Genomic DNA, 25,353 nt, shown 5'->3' with positions numbered 1-25,353 from the left:
AAGTAAAGAGAAATAAAAATATATTGTTAGAGAAGAATGAAAAGGAAGGCATCTTTGAATAAAACCTTTAATAGTTTTTAGAGCTCTATTCTAATACAAGTGCTCAAGGACATAATTGGCAATATATTTAACGGCAAGTAGGGTCTCTTCACAGGTTGGCTTTATCTGAGATTCAGGGAGGAGGAAACCATATCTGCCAGTGTCTCGGAGCTCAAAAGTGAAAGAGTACTTGATGCCTTGATCATAAGCCCAGTCTTCAGAGCCCCCTGCAGCAGGATCTGTTGAGAAAGAAATAAAATAAAGCTTAACTGGAAAAGTGTGGCTGCACACTGAAATGTGATACACTTTGGAATCAAGACACGTAGCTAGAAATGCAGAAAAAGACAGATAAAAAGGAATATTCAGTGAATTAGTTGATTTCTCCTGCTTATGGAAAAAATTCTGTGTTTTCAGGCCATTTGTGAGCTTCATTCAAGTTGATTCATGCAAGCAAATGTAGAGAAGCTGAATTGCTCTCTGTCAGTACTCTGGGGAGGCCATAGGAGCAATGTCTATGGAACAGGAGAATGGCATGTTTGAATGGGGTTGTTTAGAAAGATTTGGTAGCAGAAGCAAATACCCTCACACTGGGTGGCTTTTTGAGGTTCACAGAGATCTGAAAAAACTGCAGAGATGGGATATCACTTTCATCACTTTGAGACTGGATGTGGCACTCAGTGCCATAGTCTAGCAACCGCAACGGTGGTAAAAGGGTTGGACTCGATGATCTCTGAGGTCCCTTCCAACCCAGCCAATTCTATGATTCTATGATCTTTTTCTTCTGGACAAATGGTTTCTTCCCTTTCTAGTACTTTGATATGATGAAGGCTGTCTCTTTCCATAAGGAAGGAGCCTCCAGGATTGGTAAACATCACCAAAACATTTTTAAAGAAGAATTTTCCATAAATATTCTAAAAATAAGGAGAAAGGTTTTTCAAAGTTTTAAAAAACTTTTTAAGGAAAGAGAAATAGTTAAAAGAGATTAGTTTCCATATTTAAGTAAATTAAGAAATCTTAAATATAGGAGATATTGAAGTTCCAGAAATGCAGACAAAGCAACCTCAGCTCAGCTTTTGACACTGCAAAGGGCATGTCCTCACAGCTGGATTCCCAAGAAGGGTACAAGAATGAAATTGTAATTAGTCTGTTTCTCAGACTGTAATGCAAAGTAAAAGACATCTGTGTAGCTAGTGTAGTTGAAGCCATTATTTTGGGTTCACATTGTCTTTTCTCTTTGCTTTGCAGATACTGGAAATGCAGAAAATCCCAGGTCAAGATTTTTATGGTAAAATATAAGCTGTGTATGATTTAGGAATTCATGCTATGTACATGAGTTGCTAAACACTTTATCACATCACTTTGCCCTCCAGGGGTCACATACTCCCTAGAATCCTTCAGGAATACATCATCCCATATTTTAGAAATGAGATATTCCATATATACGTCTGAGTGTACAAGCAAAGAAAGAAGTGGACTGGTTAGGAAGAGGAGCAAGAATCACCAAAAACTGCATTTGATGGTCTTGCACTTAGCATAGATGGGAAGCAGACTTACAGAGAATTTCAGCTCCTGGGCCGTATTTATATTTGGTTTTATACAAACTGGCCAACTCTTTGGATGCAGCACCAGCAATGGAATTCTGTAGGAAAAGAGGAATGATAATGCAGATTTTCAGAAGCTTTGTGAGTGAATATAAGCAAGTACAAGGTGAATAAAGTGAAAAGACAAGCTTGAACAGTTTTTAATTTAAAACTGTTCACCTCGCAGATTGTCAACATATCAGTAGCTGACAAGGCATAGCTTGTCCTGTTGTGAAAAGAGCTTGTCAGTAAAGAGCTTTTTCTCCAAGCTCTGATGGAGGAGTCTGGTCTATGTGTTCTCTTGGTAGTCAGCCTGTTGTATAGTCTGGTGTAGCTTGGATAGGTAAGGGGCCGATAGGTAACAGGATTTTCTATACTTAGAATAAACTTGTACAAAGTTAAATCTAAATAAGGATCTTATTTAGAGATAAGTGAACTTCCATAAAAAGTAATAACTTGGTACAGTAAACTGGGAACACACCATAGCCTTTCTTTTCCTTTTATTCATGCAGCTATAAATTCAGAGTAGAGTCAGCTTAGTCAGTGAAGTTGAACACTGATACAAATGGAAACAGATTAAGGTCTTGTAAATATTAACAGCCAGAAAAAGGCATAAATTACTTTGGAACCATATGTAGTCTCATTAATTTCAATTAATTTCCTGTGCACAGAGGGACTCATTCAACTCCTACTGATTTCAGTGGGGGTTGGATCAGGCCCATCAGTAGTACCATGAAGCTTTGTATGCTTTGTTTTTCCCTTGCATTAAGGAAAATTACAGACTTTTCTTTGGAATGTGTGGCTTTTCCATTTCTTCATTATACAGCATGTTGGTAATAAAATATGAAAACTAACATGATAAATATGAATGATTTTTGAAAGCAGATGTTCTATCTAAGAATAAACAATGGGTTGCTGAATCTTTCTTTATAGCTCTCAGCTGAATGGCTTACTATTCCAGGAATTTCCTCAAACTTTTGCTTTCTCTGTAGGTTATCTTCTGGCTTACTTCCCAGTGGAAGATAAATTGTAAAATACACTCTGTTCATCCTTATGCTTCAGGCATTCCTGTGAATTACTCAAAGGTATATTGGCCAATGTGTTTAGAAAATCTTAGTTAAGTAAGAGAGCTTTCTCAGCATCACACTATGTTTCCATTAGCACTGGCAGCCTACTTTACTGCAGAAGTGCCAGTGCCTTCCCCATGTTGCATTTTGAAAATCCTAAAATTATGGGAATTTGCTGTAGGAATTTGTGGTCATTTAGCACATCAAGAATATTTACACAAGACAGACCAAAGCATATGAGAAGCTTGTCCTTCCACCTATAATACTGACTGTACCTAAGTGTGCAGTTTGGGTTCTGTCCTTGCTGTTGTTCAAGCATAAACAATTGCAGGAAGAATGTTGCTTTGTGTTTCACAGTCTTGGATTCAGAGCAGTTGGGGTAGCTGATTTCTCTCCAAGTATTGGGTTTTTTTTGGGAATGGGGTTTAATGCCTTAACAAGCTATTATTTTATTATATATCTCCTTTATATATATTAATGTATAAATATAAAATATAGAATACTAATTATATTAACATAATATAAATATATATATATTTATAAAAGATAAGTAATTATAAAAGTATAAATATATATATAAAACCAAAAGTAGATAGTTATAAAATCCATATTAAGTTTTAACACATGTTGAGAGAATTGTAGAGGTTGGAAACCACTGGTGATACCATCTTTCCTTCAGTCATCTTCTGTTTGTAAGTTATACATTTTAACAGCAGCTGAGATTGAGTCAAATCTTCTGTCAATACTAAACAAATTCTTAAATGTCAAATGATTCTTCCTCTTTTCACATATGTGTAAAGTGGAAGTTAAATTTGTAAATAGTCTGATATGACTATTGGTAACTCATATTTGCTCTTTTTAGTAAACTGCATGGTAGGGACAATAGAACATCATTCTTTGGGAAGAATGGGGCATTCCTTTCAGTCAGCAGCCAAATTATGTGTTTAAATCACATCAGAACAGATACCAGAAAAAGTACATCAGGAAATCTTTTACCTGAGGGATTTTTTATTATTGGCCAGGAAGTTGTAAAAAGAGAGAGATTTATAGAAAGAGCTGTTGCGATTTCCAGCTGTTAAGAGCCTGGAATTCAAATAAATAACTTCCTCAAGCTCTCCAGGTTGGAGATCAAGGTGGTATTTTAAATGACCTTTTCTAAGTGAAAAACATGACTGAGTATTTATGGCTTCATCACGAAATGAAACTTTATCAGAAGTTTTGATATCTCTTTTTTTTTTTTTTTCCTTTTGAGTAACTCTACCATTTGGTTTCTTGATAGATTTAAAGTCTAAAATCTAAAGGTAAAAAAAATTAACAATTTTGTAGGAAATATTAATATATTAAGAATATTTATAATAATAATATATTAAAAACCAGCAGGATTAATAAAAATTAACTAAATATTTGTGAGTATAAACATCAGGAATAAATATGAGTATAAAATATGAGGAGGGTTTTTTTTTCAGTAGCACTATTACTCAAACCCATCTGTAGAAAGGAAATAACATGGAGATTTATGCAGAGGTATATGAATAATGACCAGCATTTTCTAACAGAGGAAGTGATATTTAACTTTTCAGAAGTGGTCTGGATTTTCAAGGCTGTATGTTGGAATACAACTGCAAGGAGAAACATTGCTCTCTTTCTGACCTTTGAGGACACTTTGCTGTTGAGTGATTTTCTACATCTCTTTGCATAACCGGATTAACTGAATTGTTGTGGTTTGTTTGGTTGGGTTTTTTTACTGTTAAGAATCCCTCTCTTGCAAGAAAAATTTTGCTGATAATGGTAGTAGAGAAGCAATGTCTCCCCAAAGTCTTGGAAATAAGTCCAAATTAATACCTTGTAACTGGGAGAAGAAATGGATTTTCAGATTCTGCCTTGCAGCTGAATTGTCAGAACTGATCATTTCAGCAGAAGGTAGTACTGCCTGCACTGATCACACATCTGTGTATACACAGAATTTGTTAATATTTTGTTTGATCGTGTGTACAGAGTACAAGGGACAGTGAAACAGCAGAGCTGTGTTCTCAGTTGCCATTGTCTTACATAAATCACAACCTTTAAACCTATTTTTTCAGTTATTGGCTTCTAATGAGTCACGATGCTGACCTCTCTCACCACATCTGGAGTTTTGATTTAACAAGATAAATTAACAGGCTAAGCATCTCCTGTGTGTTAATATGTAAATTTTGTGAGCATCTCCCTCATTTCACTCTTGCATCACCAGGATAGATTTGCCAGCAAATTGTAGCTGTTTAGAAACACTTTAGGGATGTTAATTGTGCAGCTGCTGCTTGGGGACAACTCCCTTTGCCTTCACAATCTGACTGACTGGACCTCTTGCTTTCTTCCCTCAATGGACTGGAAACTGGTTTGCATGAGGCTGAACACTGCTTTTTACTTGACCTGGGTCTCATGTCCTGGTTAAGTGACCTTCAACTTCCTTTGTATTGAAAGCCTGAATCTGTTGCATCTGCAAAGTTAGCTTTAACCAAATGAAGCTGGACTTCTTGGTTTGCCAATAGAAAGATTCCCCTCAAGAGAGTGTCATTTGGTTCACTGTTCTATTGTTGCTTCTAGTTAAGCAGCTCCCTCAGGAGACCAGGGAATGCAGCCAAGTGGTAGGATGCTCCTTTTTTGCAAGTCTGTTTCTCTCTGGCAGTCTCAGAGTGTTTAAGAATTGATCCCTGGTGAGAGAGTTTCCAGTGTGACTAAGTTAAAGTGAATGTGCCCTACACCTGTTGGAGACTCTAGTCTTTGAGCCAGATTCATATATGGTTCATATATAAAGCATCTGGAAGATGCTGCTACTAAAAACATCCTTTTCACAATTTTAGACTGCCAGTACAGAACAGTTCTGTTGTGGGACATCTGTTGTGGCAAATTCCATGGAAGATCTGTGAGGCCAATTGCAAATACTGCTTTTCTTCCCCATGCTTCCCAGTTGACTTCACCAATATTTACTTGTGCAAACACAGGAGTTTGCAACAGCAGAGATATAACAGCAGCATAGGTTGTAATTCCTTATTGGTGTGTCTACATCCCTTAGATGATAGGATTTTTGCTGTTCAAAAATTCTTACCCATAGATCTTTGTGTATCTTAACCATTCAGGAATAAAGTCAGAAATAAAAAAAAATTGCTCCCTGGCATCAGTTTAAATAATCAGACTGATATTCACAGAATCATGCGATGTATTTATAATTCATTCTTCTTGCAGGCTGGAGAGTCTGGGCATATCTGCACTTTCTACTGTATCCTATTTTAAGCACTCAAGAGGAAATTAAATGCTAGGGCAACACAATATAGAGGGTGAATTTTGGTGAGTTTAAGAAATAAGCAGTGAGGCCAGTATGCCTTGAAGTAATACAAACTGAAATCCCTCTCTAGAAAATTATTTTGGATTGCAAATTAATACAATATTCTGCCGCCTGCCAAACTGTAATAATACACATGCATTAATCTGACAGTAAGTATGAGCTGGCTGCAGGCATGTACTTGGCACTGAGTTTGTTTTTGAACTGAGAGATGGAATTGAACCTGGAAAGGAAGGAAGGGCAAAACACACATTCCTCAACTCTATAAAATCAGAGTTCAATCAGAAATTCAAATACAGGAATTGATAATGCTAGATTTTTTTGATGAAAATAAGGAGAGCACAGGGTGATGTAATAGGAAGCTGAGGCCAAAATATGAACTGATAAAAAAATATAGGCTGTACTGTTTTTGAAAAGTATTGTTAAATAAAGAGGTTTTTATTGCAAGAGGATAAAATGTGAATAGTAAAATAAAGATAAAAAGAATATTTTTTGGCACATGGAGAGACATACTACTGGTCTTGCCAAGCATATTTTTTTAAATATGAAAATTAATGCTTATGTTTGCTGTTAGGAAATGGATTCAAGTGTATATTCTGTGGCAGGGTAACACTCCAGGGGATAGTAAAAATGAGTCAAGAGGATTATGAAGTAGGCAAAATGTGATTCACCAAAAGAAGCACGTATTTCATTCAGGGCATCATCACAAGAATATTGTGTAACTTCTGAGAAATTCCTGACCTAGATTTTCCTGTCTTGGGTGTTTAATTTTTTGTTGTATTGTTTGGATAACAGTGAAAGTTTTGTGCAACACCCTGGGGAAGGAGGGAGGGAGGAAGAGAGATGGGACATGGGGAGGGCAACAAAACAACAGCCCTGAATAAAGAAGTTTTGGGAAAATCCTTGTGAGCTGTGGGGTTGAGTTTCCTCACTGTTTCTCCTGCGTCTAAGGAGAAGAGTGGGAAGGAAGGGACATACCTGACTTTCATCATATTTCAAACCCCAGTGCTGGGGGTGGCTTAGGGATAGTGCTGATCCCTAACTCAAGTAAGTAACTCTGAGGTTGGGCTGATTTACTATAGCAATGCAGAGAAGCATAAAGGATGTCTACAATTTTCAGAGTGCCCTGTTCTACCCAAGAAACTAAAATCAGAACAGTTTTATGCCTTCTGATGATTTTTTGAGGCTGTGAACACAAAAAATCTTTAGCCCCAAGGACGTGCTGTCCAGTATGCTTGCACAAAAGGAAGGTACAAGTGTTCTCTAGATCTTTCTCTTCTGCGGACTCAGTGTCTTCATCTCAAATTACTCAATTTTTGTGCCTTTCTATATCTAAGGCAGTGGAATGCAGCATAAAGCCCATGGTATTATGCTACCTTTAATTAAATACATTGGAAAAAAATGTTGTTAATGGTAAGCAGATGTGAGGTTTTGTTTAAGCATATGTCCAGTTGCTCACTGAAAGAGATAAGAAATTGCAACTGTGTTTCCTTTAATTTATTTGATCTGTCAGAGTAAAAATAACATCTGAGATAAGATAATGGCTCTATAAATTTTGCTCCTTCATTTGCAAAATGATTTATGATCCTTTTCCCCTCCAAACAATTTCCATTAAATGCTGAGACACTCGTTCTTCAGGATTTCTCTAAATTTTATATGTACACAGAACTTTTCTACATAAAACACAGAAATTGGCATGCAAAATTATACCCCTTTTGGTAGTTATCTCATTTTAAGAAAGTACAATTGTTGATTGAAAATTTTTTTTTCAGCTTAAATGGATGTATTTTAGTTATTTGAAGTGATTTGAAAAGCTGCACTTTCGAACTTGACCCAGAGCCTGTTGAAGTCACTCTTTCTATTTATTTCACTGACACTGGAGTGAATTAGGCCCCTTCTATTGGCAGTGTTGATTGGGTGATACTCTGATCTCATTCTCCAAAAGAAGGATTTTTTGGCAAGAAGTCTTCCCTTGTTAAAATCAGATACTGCACAAGTTGAACACCTCTGGGATCCTGCTGACTTTTTGTTGGGATCACCATGAAGGGAAATATTTTCCCTTAATTAAGATACAAAAAACATTCACAAGGTCACCTTGTCAATGTGGTGAGATTTTTGATTGCTTTGCAGTGGAAAATAATGGAACTCCCTGTGAGATCATTGTGCCTGATTTAAAATATAGGGTAAAGTGATGTGGGAAAGACTAACTTACAATGTGATATCAAATGGTTGAGAAGAAATATATAGTCTGCATTACTAAACTGCTTTTTTTTTTTTTTTATGCTGAATGGTAATAGCAGACTTATCCTCTATGGCAGGAGAGTGCTTATTGATATAATTTGTATACCCTTCATATAGGTGATTCATTAAATTTTATTGTGTATTAGAAAATAACTTTGCTAATATAATAATTTCATTAAGAAAATATTTGGAAAGCCTAAAAAGCACATAGGTTCTTTCTTACTCTTAAGGATTTCTTTACTAATGAGTTGCAAATGTGAACTCCCACTTAATACTGTGAAAAACATGCTGTACTTTTAGTTATATATCATCACGTTTGCTATCAATTAAAAATTGAGCAGAGTATCATGCAAATGTTTAACACATGCGAACTTTGTGATCTTGAACACAGAGCAGCTTTAAGGGGTTTTAGACTGAGCAGCAGTGTGTGAAATGGGAAGCTTTTGTAAAAACTGAAGACAAGAAGTTTCTTCAGTTCCCTGCAATAATTACAGTTTAGAATTTCTGGAATATAAACTAAGAAAAAAAATCTTAATCTTAGTTTCATCCTCTCTTTTAAGATGTAAAAACATGTAATAAGAAACTTTATTGTTGGCCTCAGTTTGTATTTGTACTTCAGAATCATGACATCTATTTGGGAGCACTCATAAATCTGTCAAACCTGCACAGCAGAGCAACACACAGTGTTGTTGCCTTGGACTTCTGGCAGCATCCAGGGGAGAGAATCAAAATTTGTTTGTTTTCTTTTGCTATGTTGTCTTTCCTGCCAACAGCTTCTACTTGCTAATATGCCAGAGAACTGAAGTAATTTTATTATTCATGTTTGTTGATTTTTGGCCTTATAAAGTGCAATTCTGTTTTTAACGTTAAAAAAATAACTCCAGAATGTTATCATACTTAAATTGTGTTAGGATATGGCCTTTCTCTAGGATGAATAAAAAAGATGTTATCTTTCAAAGCACCACATTTATCTTCTCCTCTTCCAAATAAAAGGTGTGTTTGAATCCAGCCTGTTTAGAAAGGCCTTAGAACTGAAACTTTTCTTTCATATCAAACTGTTTTTAATTATGCTGTTGACAAAAACTGCCTCCTTGTCCTGAATTCAATAGGAGTTTCACCATTTTACTTCAGTGAGAACTGAGGTTTGGTGGAAAATGATGGAAAGAATTTGTGCTTTTGTTGGTACCAGTTCAGTCATCATTATTACAACCCATCAAATTAGCTTGACTGACAAGGCTTAGTGTTTCTATGTAATCTATTAAAGCCACTACACACACAGCAGTCTCTTGAGTCAAGAAGAGATGGTGCTGTACAGCATAGTGGATTTCTTCTTGGCATGTCTGGAAGAGAAACTGAGCTTGGGGCAAATTCACTGAGGATGTGGAAATTAAATAAGGCTCTTGAGTTTATCCTGTGCTTGAACTGTCTTGAAGACATCATGGTTCCCCTTGTTCTTGCTCTAAAAGACTGATGTATTTTCAAAAACTAGCAGTACAAATTCTTTCCACATGTTAAAGAAACTGCTTAAGGTTAGATGGACCTAAAGAGCAAGCGATGATTTTGACTCCTTCTTTAATTATGTCAAAATAACAGACTTACCAGTTCATCATAATCCGCTGCTGATTTGTAAGTATATGAATAAGGAAACAGGAGCAACTGGGAATATGAGTGAATCGTCAGGTATGCCTTGATTGTAGAAACATTTTTACGAATGAAATCAGTCAAAGCCTTGATCTCCTTTTCAGACTCAGGTGCAGGGCCACAGTAAGTGGGATCACAGGGGTTTTTTGAGGCCCCAATAGCTGGGAAGAAAGGTGAATTTAATGAGTGTTTATTGAAAAATTTTGGTTGTTGAGGGAGTCATGTTACACCACTTTTGTAGATAAGCCTCCGAAATGCAATATCAGAGGAAAGAATATTTTTGTCTTAACTAGACACTGAGCAACTTTCACAGAGCACTAAATAAATATACCCTGTATAGTGTGTATATCTGGAAGAACATGACTATTGATGTAAAGCCCTATATTATCTGAGTGATTTGGGATATTGATATGCTTCAGTGCTTAACAGCCCTCTCCTTGTATATCTCCCCCATTTCTAGGATGCTTCCAGGAACCAGACAGTTGGAAACCTCTCTAAAGAACCCCCTCTCCACTGAGTGAAACCAACCAAAAGCAAACTTTCTGAAGCTTTTTGTTCTGAACTTGTAGAAAAGTGTGTTAGTATATATGCTTACATATATGCATATGTGTGTGTTCACAGAACATATAAGTGTTCACAGAAGTAGCCATACTGATGATGGTAGTAACCAAAGCCTTTTTTTCTCCAAAATTGCACACAAGATATTCTCCACTGCCATACTGATAGCTTTTGCCCAACCTTGAGCTGGACCAACCATCAGGTAGGGAAAAATCTATAATTAAGCATCCTTCCTATTCCACCTTTGCTTGATTGCTTGCAGCTATTGTTAGGAGACACTTACAGCACCAGGCAACATTTAAATTCCTGTTGGGATCAGTACCAATGCAGCGGCTCTCAGCGTTTTTGGAGCGTGTCTTTCTCCACATGCGGTCCTGAAAGAGAATAGTGAAGCACAGATCAAAGCTAAGAGAAAGTTCTAACAGTTGGCTCTTCCAGTAATACTTTTCTTGAGAAAGAAGAATGTACTTACATTTGTCCAAGTGTAAACATAACCATCAATATTAACAACAGGCAAAACATAGAAGTCCAGCCTGTTGAGAAGTTTGGTCGTGGCAGTGTCTTTTCCGTAGGACTCAACAGCCTAGTTCAGGAAAAGTAGAAAAATCTGATGATGCCTTCATAGATCTGTATCTCCTGAGGGTATTTAAAGGCTCAGGTCTGGATCAGGAGTTAAGGAATGTAGTGGGCAAATTCATGCAGATCACTCCACCATGTAACATGGCAGATCTGTGATATTATATGTTCGTAGTGGATTTACACTTGACTCAAACCACTCTGCTGGTAGAAAGCATCTCATTTTGGTAGACAAGTTATATAGTAAACTAATGCTGATTTTGAATAGGGCAATAAGTCACTGGCAAGGGATTTCCATTTACTAGCTTCTTGTTTAAAGACAGAAAATTTCTTGTCTATATATTTTCCCTAGATCCTATCACTTTAAAGGTTTGGTTTTACTTTATGTGAGAAGCAAAAAATAATTATTCCCTTTTTTTATATCTGTTGTGCAGAGAAATTTCATCAATAACCAAAATTACAGAGACTATTTCTAAAGTACATCCTTACACATTACCTGTCATAATGTTATGGATGAACATATTCAGAGAGAGGCAGATATTTCCCTGCACTTTTCTACACACATACAATAACAATACATAAAAATTGTCATAAAACTGTATATATAAACTGTTCATGGCCTGGCACTTTGAATAAGTGTTCACAGATAGGAATCAGTGTTGAGGGAGAATGCAGATTTGCTCTCAGTATGTTGCACCTGTGTTTCTTTTGCCATACACAGATATCTTTTACAGATAACACAGGGAGCAATGCTATAGTGAAAGGCATCTATTGTCCTGTAACTAGCAGGAGGGAAGGTTGGATATAGAATCTAGAAAAGCAGTTTTGTTTCTTCTTCTTAGGTTTTATTTTGTTTGTTTGTTTGGGTTTGGGGTTTTTTTGGAGGTACAAATATCAATTCACCTTGCTCATATTTCCCCACCTTTTATTTTTTTTAATTTTCTGTCTAGAAGCAATCACAAGTGAAGTAATGATGCTTTTAAGGAGGTGCTTTTAAAGCACTTCTGCCTCTCCACACTTGGATCCACTGAGCAGAGTCGCTGCTGGTGTCAGATGCAAGCATGAATTAAGTGACCAGACAGTGAAAATGACAGCTCTAGTGACGTGAATTGCTAAGAGAAAAATGGCAGCACACCCTGTTTGCAGCCTTGTTAGGAGATAATGAAATCACATTCCCATTGGCTCCACTGAGATGTCGGTTTCAATTTCCACTGCTCCCTACACAAACCCACATGGCTGTCTGGTAAGACTGAGATTACACTTACCACCTAGGCCTCTGTCAGCATGGCTTACTCGAGCACTTTACTTGGGTTTTAAATCCCAGATGCTGCTTCTAGGATTTAAGATTTTTTTTTTCAACATAGTTGTAAAATGCTTTTCACCATTAAGCTTACTGACTTCTTTCACAAACCACTGGCAGAAAGCAGGGGAGATCCACTCTCTTGCATGGAAACCACAATCCAGAAAGATGGCCTTCTTATTGGGACCACTTTTTCCCAGCTAGGAAAAAAAACCAACAAAAACCCTGGTCTTTAACAAAATAATTTTTAACAAGTCAGTCTGCTTGCTCACCTAAAAAATCAAACTTTATACAAATATAGCATTCCTTGATTAAATGCAAAACTATGTAGTGCTCTCAGTTGTAACTGACCATGATAGTCAAGCTGATACAATAGCTTTTTAGTAATTTAATTTTTATTAATGGAGATAAGCTTCCATCCTCCTCAATTATTTGATTATTCTGTACTGTTGATTTATTTCCTGTAGTGTCTCTAAGTGTTGATCTTTTTTGCTTTACTGATATTATTCTAAATGCTTATGCAATTTTGGGCAAGAAATCTTTATCTTTTCAACTTTACCTAAGTCATCATATCTTATTTATTCATAAGGATTATGCCAAAAAAAAAATATGAAGATACAAACAAGTTTTTTGGCTATGGCTAAGGAGGCTGACATTTGTAGAGCCCTTTAGAGTAAAAGGGTTTACAAACAACAGATGGAGAGAACAGCAAGGTAGATAATTATTTAAATAGCTCTTAGGAATGTCTTTAAATTGATACGTCTGAACTTCTAATGATTCATTATGGTCTTTTAAAAAAAAATCACAAAAGGTGAGAGAATCATAGGAGAAGTACTACATAGGAGAAGAGGAACATGTATTAGATTTTTCTGCAAAATGTGTATTACTATCTTAGCGTTGCTGTTTTTAATAGACATAGTAATTTTGTGGAGGTTAATAGAGGGAAAGTCTGGCACAAAGAAATCAAAGGACTTACTTTGAGAAGGTAGATTGATCGCCCTTCGTAGGTTTTGCCAATTACACTGCGAGAGACAAGGTCTGGGTTCTGAGCAGCAATGTCTGCAGTCCAAGCAGCAATCTGTTTAATAAGGAGATCAAATTTACTGATGTCTCTGTCCTTAGACCCAGAGCAATTAATTCACAGACTTCAGTCAGAACAGTCCTTTTGAGCATCTAACTTGACCTAATATTTATTGCAGTCTGTAGATTTCCAAGAATTAATTCCTACTTGTACTAGAGTTATATATCTGAATTAAGATTTTCTAGTATGAATTTATCTAAACCCAGAACTGGAGTATGGCTGGCGGATTGTGAAACACTTGGATGCTAACCCTGTGTAGTTATGCCCTTGTCAACCCTTGAATACTCTTAACAAAAGAGAACTGTTTCTTTTTAAGCAAAGTAGATTGAATGCATTAAATCTTCTATGTATAGTAAAGTTTTTCAGTTTCATTCCTCTTTTATTTATCATCATTCTTGAATTAGTGAGATTACAGGGACTTGTAGGATCACTTCACCAGTGCCAGCTGCAAAAGAAAGAAAGTCTCCTTTGTTCTATTTATTATTTGAGGACAATAAGAACAGCCTCTGTTATCTTAATATTATAGCAGATTCCCTTTTTTACAGATGCCTTTAGGGGCACAGAAGAGAGTTTTCACAACCCTACTAAGAGCTGTGGATGAACTAAGAAAAGGACTGGAAGCAACAGACAGTTACACACAGTCTGGCAAGAGAAGACCAGAAATCATGGTTGACATTATGCATGCTGCTGGGTTTTTGCATGCCAACAAACTTTGTAGTGTCAGAAGAACTCCTGTTCTTGTTTTAAATAGTCTTTAAAACGGAGGCTGATTTTAGTTTCAGGAAAGTTCTGGAGGAATAAAATTAATTAGTTCTATATAAGATCTATAGATACCACTTGGAGAGGAAATAGGAATTTAATTGTTTGGAAGTGTAACAGGTGCTTAGTCTGCAATTATTGGCATAAAAAAAGAAAGATTTTTGCAAGGGAAGACATGAATGGGAGATTACCATGCTTTTAAGAATAAGAGCTGTGATGCAATGTGTAATAGGGAACTATGCAAAGATGTGAAGTGGCATGACCAAGTTTATTCATCAGGAAAAACGATCATGGCTGTGAAAAAAGGAGAGAGGAGGGGAGAGGTTATGGTGGAAGGTGAAGAGCTAGAACTGGAGTAAGGTTTAGAATCAAGTTTTGTAGTGGAGGAGATGGGAGAAGGTGTGAAAAGGAAAGAGCGAACTCAGAATGAGATGTGTCTGCCTGGTCATTGGACTTCTGGTTTCGCTGCAGCTCTGGAGGAAGAAGTAGATGAAATAGGTCTAGGGAGATAGGTTATACAGCTTAACTTGGTAATGACCAATAAAGAAGAGGAGGAAGGAGAGTTTGGAGAGGAGTTGCCATGTTAATAGGTGGAACAGAATAAGAAAAAGGAAGAAGGATGGAAGCATATCAGGAGTTATTTTGAAGGCAGAAACTAAGGTGCCAAGTTAATACAGTAACAAACTTCCAGACTTTACCGTTTCCCAGCTGTTGTACTTGTCATAGCTGTGTTTGGTGGTGCGAGTTTTGCTGTCAAACTGGGCGTCCAGTGCAGCCTGCAGGTTGTCAATCAGAACTCTGCAATAGGCACCATGGAAAGTGTAAAGAGAAGCATACAATTTACTAGCAGGCAAGTAATCACTAGGTAAATGTTTTAGTGTCTTCCTGAAACTAAGGTCACATGGATTGTGAAGTGACATGCAGAGGGGAGGGGATTTATGCATTTGAAAGTAAGATATATTAGGTTCAAATCTGAACCTACTTGCTGTAAGAATGGTAAGGGAGCAATAGCTTCATCCTACTTAGCATTTGCCTACTTACTTCCATACCAACAAACTTCCAGAGTGGCAAGTCTGGGGCTTTGAGCAACCTTATCTAGGGGATGATGTCCCTGCCCATGCAGGGGGCTTTGAACTAAATGATCTTTAAGGTCCCTTACAACCCAAACCATTTTATGATTCTGTGAAGTTTGCTTTAGGACAAATGGTAATGTTGACACAGCGTGTGTGTAGAAAATGAGCTCTGGTCTGACCTCATGTCACCAAATTGCCTCTGCCTCAGAAGGAAAAGGGCCCTTTCCTGAATTTAGGGAGGACACTGGATTGTACTCCCCTGAAGCAATCCTGAGAAGTTTGCCTGAGGAAATTCTTTGCCAAACCAAGCTTCCGAAATTTAGGTGTGGTTTGACAGCTCTGTTGTGATGGCACTGTCTGTCCTCCAGGCCACTTTACTGCATGTGAAGTGGGCTATTAAATTAAAGCACACAACAGCAAGAGACCCCCAGCATTCTGTCTGGATTGGTTTGATCTCTTGTGTTCAACTCTTCCTGGGCCTAATACAAAGGCACAGCTCATTATCTAGCAGACTCTTAAGGACCTTTTGCTTCTATTTCAACCTTGGCTATAAAAAAAATTAATCCCTCTTGTTTTTCCAGTGCTTGTCTGCTTGTCTTAACATTCTTACAAATCTTACTCAGCCAGGATATGTCCTTGATTGTTTGTGATTTGGATAGAAGAGCAGGAGGCCAGTTTGTGAGACCCCACCAGCCTTCAGAACAAACAGCACAAGTGACTACACTGACGTGATGTCAGGCACTGCAGCTGCACTTCAAAAGAATTGTAACAGCTTGAGTTGTCACAAGGACGCTCTGCTCGAGTCTGTCAGGGACGCCTTCCAGACATTATGGCCTTTGTTGCAAACAAAAGATTTGTGCACAGACCTGAGGGAGTTTATGAGTATTGTAGGAAAAACTAGCACATGTATAATAACTCCTCCTTTGCCAAAGAGGAAATTCCAATAAAACTAAATTGTTGTGCTGTATGTGAGCAGTGGCATTACTAAAAATCACTTTTTCTAAAATGTTTTTAGATTCTTTTCACACAGTGGCATCCAAATTAGACATGGTGAACATGAGGTAAATAAGTTTAGGGATGCATTATCCTTGGATTTAGCAGATCATAAATGTTATGTCTAATGGGAACTTTGTGTTGTCCAATCAAGACATTTAGTTTGCTGGCAACAGTGATGGGGCTAAGAGACAAAACCTCTCCACTCAGCCAATTGAAGTCTTGAGAATGTGATCAAGTAACAATGACTTTTGGTGTCTGAGTAAATTATGTTGACAGAATTTGCACTGTACATTGAAGAAGCCTGGTAATCAATGTAGGCTGAGCCAATTGGCAAGGCTCAGGTGGAGCTATAAGGAGCAATGAAGACAGACAGCCCCACTCCACTTCTCTTTCTCAGTTAATGCTTGTGTGACTTGAAGAGATAAAGTATAAGCAGTTGCCTGGTCCTGCTCTTTTCTTCATCCCATTAGTGCTACTTAGTACAATACTATGATCTCAGGCATGTGTAATATGGCAGTGTCTGTTCCATCCACTTGTACTACAGTGGTGTTCAGTCTTTGCAAGTCAGGGCTTTTTTACTTCTGGGTAATTTACTCATGAAATATTTAAGCAAATTAAGAGCTTCTTTCAGAAAAATCCTTGCCATGGATCTGCTGTGTAACTTGAATAAACCCCAGGATGTCTTGGAATCTGTTCTCCTCACTCCCTTGGCCCTTCACCTGGCAACTGTCTTCTGTGTGTCATCGGTTGGGTTCTTTTGTCCCTCCAGCTATCATTCTGCAGGTTAGAGAACTCAGTGGGCTGCCCCCTCTTGGGGCTAGCCATTTTTGCTTAATTTCCCTGATACTATCATGCAAGCCTGTCTGGTGGCTTTTCTGTCTCTTTCTAGAACTTTGCTTCATGGGGAGTCTTTCTTGTCCCCTCCATCCTCCACCCTTGTGTACTGCAGTGAGCTGTCACCAGCTTTCACCTGGTAGTAAGTCTTTGTTTCCTGTCTCTTATCTCAATCAAAATTTCATCTCACTCCTTTAATGTAGAATGGCTACAGTCCAGCACTGTCATATGAAAGCTGCACATAGTGAAGGCTTCCACACGAGGGATGAAGTTTGTGACAGGAAGATCAGTTGACCAATATGAAAAGATTAAACACATTTTGCCCAGTATTTAATCTCCTTCTTCAAAATATAGCAGTGAGGACAGACTTACCTATATTCCACTCCACTTTCTTTCAAAAGATCTTCAACCTCAAAAGACTTACCAGCTTCAACTCGGAAATCAACTTCCATTTTTGGCCTTACCAGTGTGGCAGAGTCTGGCTGCCAAAAGTCAACCTGAAAGAAGGCCAAATGAATATATCAACAAATAAATATACAGAATTTGAGTGTATACAGACTTGTAAATACTATAAGTATCTTTACACCCTTCATTCTTTGTGCAGATTTAATTGGAAATATTTTCCTATAAACGTTAGACAGAAATGGACTCTTGGTGCAGCAGCAGAGAGACACCATATGAATGCATAATAGAGCTGGATGAGACAGTTTTTTGTATGAGTGCCTGTAAGACTCAGTTCACTAAAGCTGGTATGAGGAGCCTCTGCCTTCAGAAGATGTTTAGTTCAGGGTGGACAAACAACAGTGCTATTACTATTTCACATACTTTTGCTGAAGTCAGCTTCCAGATCTGGATTTAGTGCCTATCAAAGGCCAATGAAAGCAAAGCTGGTTTGCCCGCCTAATGCCTTTTCAGTCTTTCATCTCATGAATGTAAAGGAAGTTGGGGCTCGTGGGCATATTCATAAACTACATGTCTTCAAGTGAGATGACTATTCCAGGATATACTACTACATTTATCCTGACTGATTGCTTTCTGTAACAATAGTAGTCCAGGGATATTTCCTTTGCTTCAAAGAAGAAAACAAACAATCCCTTTATAATACACACTTAAAAGCAAGTGTGGTATTTCTTAATATTGGCAGCACCATTCCAATAGTGTATTTTTCAATAGATTATTGTTCCAGCATGCTATACTAGCCTGTTGATGGTTCTCCACATCTGTATTTTGTTAAAAATACCATCCTTTCATCCTACAGATAATGGTGTCTTTTTCACCAACAGCTATTTTACAACATCAAAGCTGAAGAAATATTGAAAACACATTTGCTGTCTTTATTGTTTTTTCTCATGTCATTGTGTCATCATATATCTACATCAAGGTCAGTAAGAAACATGCAGCTTGGTTGGAGAGAAAATAAGCTTTAAAGGAAAGTCAGGGAAGAAAAGATGATATGAGAGACTAGAGGCCAAAGAAAAATTTCATTTGTTGGTAGTATGAATTTTTAGATTATGTACAGGAGCAAAATGTTTTGTCTATAGTGGTAAAAGTTCTGGTAGCTGGGATTTCTGGGTTTTATCTAATTCATTCTTGAAAGCACTCCACATTGCATAATAACTTATTCTATAAATAAATTCCATGGGCACTTTGGTATTCAGGCTTTTCAGAAAGATATTGGAATGCATTTGCATAGCTCTCATTTTATCACCTCATCCTGTTCCTCCTGAAGAAACAGTCCAGCTGACTTGAATGAGATCAAGATTAGGTCTTTAATTCAGTAGCATTTTTTAAAAAGATATATGTAAATTGAATGAGAGATCTTTCAAATGCAATCTAGCCCCTTCCCCAGGTTGTTTACCTGCATGTTGCTGGCAAGGAAATTGATGAGTTCTACCTGTTCATCATTCTGTGGAATCACACGAAAGACCTTCTGCCTGAAAGAGGAGAAAAAGATTGGATTTGAAACAGGTAAGTTAGTTGAAAGGCTTTTGCTTGTGCACAAGAAATTATGCAAATATAAAACTTGCTGTCTGTTCTTACCCATCAAAGGCAAGGTCCTGCGGGTGAGCAGACACAGATGCAGCACCTATGAGAACCAAGAGGCCCCACATTTTTTTAAAGAAAAAAATTGCAGGTTTTCAGTTTTTCTGCATTGCTTTTATAACCTGTTTTGTCCTGCTTCTTATCAGTTCTACACCAAAACAGACCAATGATCAAACGATAGATTATTCCCATGGCCTTGTTTTATTTGGATACTATTTATAATGTGTGCTTTACTCCACACCTGTGAAAACAGCTGAAAGTCTCAAGGTGAGCTGGCTAAAAATCTTGCTACTTGAGCTGGGTAAACTTTTGATATGAGAAAGTAAATGTAATTTACTTTATCATTTTCTGTTGTGTGTGAATTTTTATTAAATTCTATTTTTTTTCTGCAGTAATTTGGTTATAACATTACAAACAAAATATCATACTGGTTGGTTTATTGAGGGGTAAGTGTCTATCAGGTGTTGCTGCAGGTGTCTTAATCCCTCTTCCTGAATAATGCGGGGTCCAACTCTGACAAAGGAAGAGGAAACACAGTTGGGATGTACCAATTATTTGGTTTTTCCCCAACAGTGAATAAAAGCACTGACCAGAGGGTGTAGAAATTTCTAGTTGCAGCAGAATTGTACATATATTCCACAAAATACATTCACTGATTCTTTTAGAGTCTCTAGCTTAGTCATATAAGGATCAAAGGTAAATATCTTTCAATTTAAGCACTACTGTGGGCATCACATGTATGTGAAGAAGATCAAATGAAAAGTAGCCATAAAAAAAGCATTTTTAGCTTTACCTTTCACGGTGTGCCAAAATTATTTGTGAAACAATAGTGCATTTGCATCACTGCACTTGCATCTGTTTAGTTTTCATTAATGAGTATTTGGCATTAAATGTAATGTTAATTGTCTGTTGATGCTGTGTGCTGAGGTGATTGATGTTTCCTTTTGGGAGCTTCTAAATGAACCAGTGTATAAATATATAAAGAATGGAATTTATGAGCTCAGTTCTGTCTTCTGTTGTGCCTAAGTGATCAGACAAATTCGAGGGGTTCAGACACAGATAATGTTTAAAATGTGCTTTGATTCTATGTGTGCTATTTTGCAGAAGTCTGTATGCATATAATATAATACATAAAAATTATTAGAAAATTAGTATCTATTAAGCTCTCATTAAAAAACTTCAAAGTACAGAAATTTGAAATGACAATGACCATTTGAGTAATGTTTCCCTTGAGAATGTGGCATTGGAGTCTGCACCTTCTTTTTAAAGAGATCTTCTGTAGTTAACACAGTAAAGCTGCAGCAGCCCTATAGGAGGAATACTTGGAAATATATTTTTTAAATGTGTGTACCATCTGTTTATGCTTGAAAACATGACCCATGATGAATATATTCGTAAAAGGAGATTCCCAAAAGTTCACTGAGCCTGTTTATCCAAAATTGTCTGCCAGATCACATAACCACAGAATTATCAGTTGGAAAGGACTTCTAGAGATCATCTAATCCAACTCTCCCACTAAAGCAGGATCACCTAGACCACATCACACAGGACTGCATCCAGGTGGGTTTTGAAATCTCCAGAGAAGAGGACTCCACAACCTCCCTGGGCAGCCTGTTCCAGTGCCCTGTCACCCTTATAGTGAAGAAGTTTTTTCTTATGTTTAAATGGAACTTCCCATGTTCCAGCTTGTGGACATTAATCATAGGATTTTAACTTACTGTGCAATCGATGATCTAATTCTTAGCACTGCAGTCCCTAAAACAATAGTGCAGTCTTCAAAATTTTAGATTTTACAATTGTGAGATCCACAATAGCAGATAAAAGAGTCTGGTCCTATTAACACTGCTAAGACAAGAACGTGAAGATGGTCAAGCCCAGATCTTGCAATAAATAAATGATCACAAGTAACCAAACAAATTGCAGATGTCATCACTCTCTCTTGAGCACTGAGAAACACCTTGGAAATAGAAGACTGTAAGGTTTCAGTGCTTGAGTTTACTTTTAAGAAAGTCTTTGCTTTTTCATGCAGTTGGAGGTAATGAGGGATTTTTGTTGTCCAAAACAATCACTGACACAGCATTACTGCTGTCAGCTACTAAGCTGGCAAGCAGTACTAAATACTGTAATTTCTAATGGCAATTTTTGCTGCTTTCATCCCAGACTAGATCAGAAAAAAACAATAACCCATAATATTACTTTTGATTTCTTTTGCATCTCAGAATTGATGACTGTCAGATTAGCTTGTAAACTAGCTCTAAACATTGTCTTGCTTTTGTAGCTGTATAATATAAATGTTTAGAATTTGTATGACAAAGGGGCAGCATAAGGATAAATAAAATAGCAAATTAAATTTGGTTAAGCCATCTGTTCTTTTTGGTGTCTGATTATAAGCCAACTGCACATCAGTTGGCCATGGCTGAGTAAACCTTGGCCTTTACCAAGGTTTGTCTGCACCAAATGCAGAGGCAGAATTACCTACATCTTTGAGAAGATTTATGAGGAAGATTAATTTATTTTTTTTAAATTAAGAAAGTAACAAACCCAGCTGATTTCCAAAAGAAGAGTGTGTAGTAATTTCTTTCAGGACAGGTATTTTGTCTTACACTGAAAATGGGTACAGCTCAAAAAAGTGTCAACTATTGCATTTTTGTTGCAATTTGCTTTTTCGGTGACTCAAAGTGAAGTCTTCTAAGATGTTTTTACTCACAAAGAGAATTCCTTGTGTTTAGTGACATAAGCTGTAAAAAGTGTTGATGCTAATAATTGGCTATATTGCACCTGAAATTCCTTTTTAGTAACTCATTTCAGTTTCAGCAATAGAAATGTTCTGGTGCTTCACTTTGAAAAGCTTCTGAAGGCTAACCACACACTGGTAAAAGGAAAAAATACACATCAATTCCAGCATTTCAGAAGCATTATTTATCCTATGAAGCCTTTAATCCCATTTGTTATCAAACCAACTCCAAAAGTCCGAGGATAAATAACGTCATTCTTCTGGGGAATTAAATAGATAGAAATTTCACAAATCAGGTAGTTTGTTGAGTTATATTTCTGGGAGTCTTTTAGTCACAAAATATTGTCAGTTCTTACAATCCTTGGCAAATCTATCTTAATATTGTTTGACATTTATTATGTTCCAAAAGATCAGTGAGAAATGCCTCAATACCCAAACCTTAACAATGCTTGTTTAAATAGTGTTGCAAAATCCTAACGTGTGCAACACCAGCTGTAGGTGTTTGAATTATGGGGACCCTCTTATCATCTCTTATTTGCTAAGTTAATATGTACCTTAATTTGTAAGAGTAATACTTGTATTACTCTTAGAATACTTTAAGAATAATATCAGATATATTCTGAAGACCTGTAAGAGTGCTTTGAAGAGGTCAGGATCAGCAGGATCTTCTTGTCCAGCATATGCTCCAAGCTTTCTTGTTACTTTTCTGTGTTTATATATTATTAATATTGCATCTTTTAATTCATCAAAGACTTTTTCAACTCTAGTGCCCTGGGACATGCTTATATCCTACTGGTTTTGTAGCTATGTGTATGTATCTTCTTTTTTATTTATTATTTTTTTCCACTTTTGCAGATGCTATTTAACATGTGAAAAGGAACCAGATAAGGAGAGGAAAAAATGGAAATTATGAGATCTAGTGTATGGAGTGAAAAAAGGGAGCTCTTGTGACTTTGGATGTGTTTATACTTCTGCTATTGACTCATCAGGTGACAAACAGCAAAACCTGTAACTGTTCTTTTGTAGGGGTGATGGATTTTTGCTAAGGGATCTCCAGGGAAAGAGGAATCGTATTTTTACTATTGACCTCTAGTAGCTGGGACTAAGACTGCATGCATTACAGCTTCATTATATACTCAATACATGGAGTGCTTTGGGTTTAGAAAGTATTTTATTTCTCTAGCTAGAAGAAGTTTTATACAGCATATACTTTCAGGTTCTTATTTTCATGAAAAAAGTTTAAAATTTACTAAAATAGAAACAGTGAATAAAGGTATTGGCAGTGCCAGAATTCCCAGGACCAAGCACCAAGAATTTCTTTAATGCCAAAGAGAAAAAAGGTATTTAATGAAGCAATGAGAAGCACTGACCTCACATCCATTGGGTATAGACATCTTCTGCTTAATTAACTTGTCCTTGGGATGGGCTTTTTGTTACATACAAGAGTGTGGTGGGTTCTCATACTCAGGGCTATTCCCTGGCATCTCTAAGGCTGACAGGGTCTTGGCATGACTCAGTGACAGCTTAAAGATACAAAAAAGCATCAGGTCCTTCCCCATACAGTTTTTAAGGCACTGAGATCAGCATGTGGTATGTAGTGAGAGATCATGCCTACGGGGGAAAGTTCATAATCTGAAAACCTACATGAGTAACTAGATACTGCTCAGTACTCTTCCTAAGAGAAGGCAGTTGAAACTTTCAGCTCTCATCTTCTTGCAGTATCTGATGGCTATAGGTGTTTCTTTTCTGGTGTTAAAGCCACGCAACGTTTACACATATATAATGTCTCCAGCAATGCCAGAACCAGATGCTGCTGAGGCAGTGCTAGAATTATTCTGTAATGAGGAGCAGAAGTATCTGCTCACAGCTAAGGCCTCTCTGGGATATCTAATATGGGTTGTTAGCAAGTTATCCCTCTCAGTAACCCCCTAGTTCCCATTCTGGGTTCTGCAGGGACTGGAGGTAGATCAGGCTGTCAGTGTGCAATCATCCACCAGGATTTAGACAGACTGATGAATCTCCATTTCATCCAGCTAAATATGATCCAGATAGTGATGCTATATTGGAGTTAACACAGCACAGCAGGATCACTGTGAATGGGAGTAAAGACAGATGATAGATAATGGGAGAGTCCAGGATGCATTAAAAAAAACATCAGCAAGAAATGTTCAAGGAAGAGAGTGCACACAGCAGCTGGATACCACACTTAGGCCTAGTTGAAATGTCTTTTTTACAGGTTGCTGGGTAATTTATTGTCCTGTTTTGCTTTTTGCATGTATTTGCCTTCATGGATGATGTAAATCATGGACATTCCTCTCCTGTATTGCTTGTTTTTCATCTGTACACTTGATAAAGTTTGAAGTTTAGTGCTTGAATAGTTACCTTCAGCTCTGGGTTGTTCTGAAGTCTGATGCCCTTTGTGGAGAGGCAAGTTGTATCAAATGCTGTTATACCTGGGCAGAGGTCAGGAAGTTCTGCCCTTTCAGAAAAACAAGTCAATTTAGAAATGAATAAACTCTCTCAGTTTGCATTTATTGAAGTAACCCAAAATCAGAAGCTGCAGAAGATAGCAGAACTCTGCTATGATCAAATAGTATTCAAGTTAATTCTCTGGCTTCCTCCCCCAAAAAGCATATACATTAAAACATCATTAAAATTAGTTCCTTTCTTACTTTCAATCAGAGTCTGAAGTTAGAATTCATATGTTGTCATGTAAAAAGGAAAAAAGAAAACCTCAAATACTAATGTAAAAACACCAAATCAAAAGGTTCAAATTGATGAAATAAATTGGATATTTTGAAAAACAATTTGTTCATGTAACAGTATTTTATTTTACAAAAGGCTCGTGGCTTCATAAAATTCTTCCCAAAGCAATTAATGGGACTAATAATATATAGTTGGTTGGCATTATTAAATCACACTAATTGCAAAAACCATAGTGAGAGTTCAGTCAATATAGTAGTATGGGTCAGCAAATTGAACTGAGTGAATTATTCTTGGTGTTCTCTTCCTCTGTGAATATAGTAAGTAAACAAAGTTCAAACTGAGGGGAGAACCTGTCTGATTTCAGCACGTGTATCAGCTATCTGTGAGACATCACAGGAAAAAAATGACAAGAAATCAAATGCATGCTTCTGAAGTGTGTGGAACCAAATCTGTTTGAGGTATGGATTTTTGTCTAGGTGAAAATTTCTTTTATTCATAGAAGAAAGTCAATGACTAAAGATAAAACTGGACTTCTCAAGAGATTAATAATTTGCTATTTTTCAGTTAAGAGTAGGCTTCATGGAACAAAGAAAAACATACAGAGTACAAATTATTTCATCATGTAACTGTCAGGAATTTATCTGGAAATTAATTCAGTTGGACACATCTCTGTTAAACTCATATGAAAAGGATTTTGCTGTTCTGCAGCAAGGTGCAGAAGAAAAACCAGCAACATTCTTGACAAATATTTTTGTCTGTATACATGGAAATGTTTAGGCATCAGAGATAAGACAGATGATTTAAAT

The 25,353-nt window shown here is 37.0% G+C and overlaps 1 protein-coding gene across 1 annotated transcript; it reads right to left on the bottom strand.

The window, feature by feature from the left end:
• Positions 1–48: 48 nt before the first annotated feature.
• On the bottom strand, positions 49–19,175 carry CPB1 (carboxypeptidase B1). Its single transcript, XM_008493297.2, has 11 exons — positions 19,105–19,175; positions 18,923–18,998; positions 17,437–17,561; positions 14,860–14,959; positions 13,298–13,399; positions 12,420–12,521; positions 10,918–11,028; positions 10,729–10,819; positions 9,846–10,048; positions 1,594–1,678; positions 49–278 (listed from the first exon to the last, which is right to left on the bottom strand). The coding sequence occupies exons 1-11, from the start codon at positions 19,173–19,175 to the stop codon at positions 91–93; spliced, it is 1,254 nt and encodes a 417-aa protein (XP_008491519.1). The 3' UTR covers positions 49–90.
• Positions 19,176–25,353: the final 6,178 nt, after the last annotated feature.

Source organism: Calypte anna, chromosome 9, assembly GCF_003957555.1.
Source record: "Calypte anna isolate BGI_N300 chromosome 9, bCalAnn1_v1.p, whole genome shotgun sequence".
NCBI lineage: Eukaryota > Metazoa > Chordata > Aves > Apodiformes > Trochilidae > Calypte > Calypte anna.
Note: the sequence above shows the minus strand (reverse complement) of the source record. Positions and strands in the feature narration are given on the sequence as shown.

What these genes read in the sequence shown, in the direction of transcription:
- CPB1 (XM_008493297.2), bottom strand. Translation starts at nt 19,175, where the DNA reads ATGTGGGGCCTCTTGGTTCTCATAGGTGCTGCATCTGTGTCTGCTCAC. An exon ending in CAGGACCTTGCCTTTGATGG is followed by an intron (nt 18,999 to 19,104) that starts GTAAGAACAGAC and finishes CTCCTCTTTCAG; the next exon opens with GCAGAAGGTCTTTCGTGTGA. An exon ending in ATGTTTACACTTGGACAAAT is followed by an intron (nt 10,820 to 10,917) that starts GTAAGTACATTC and finishes ATTCTCTTTCAG; the next exon opens with GACCGCATGTGGAGAAAGAC.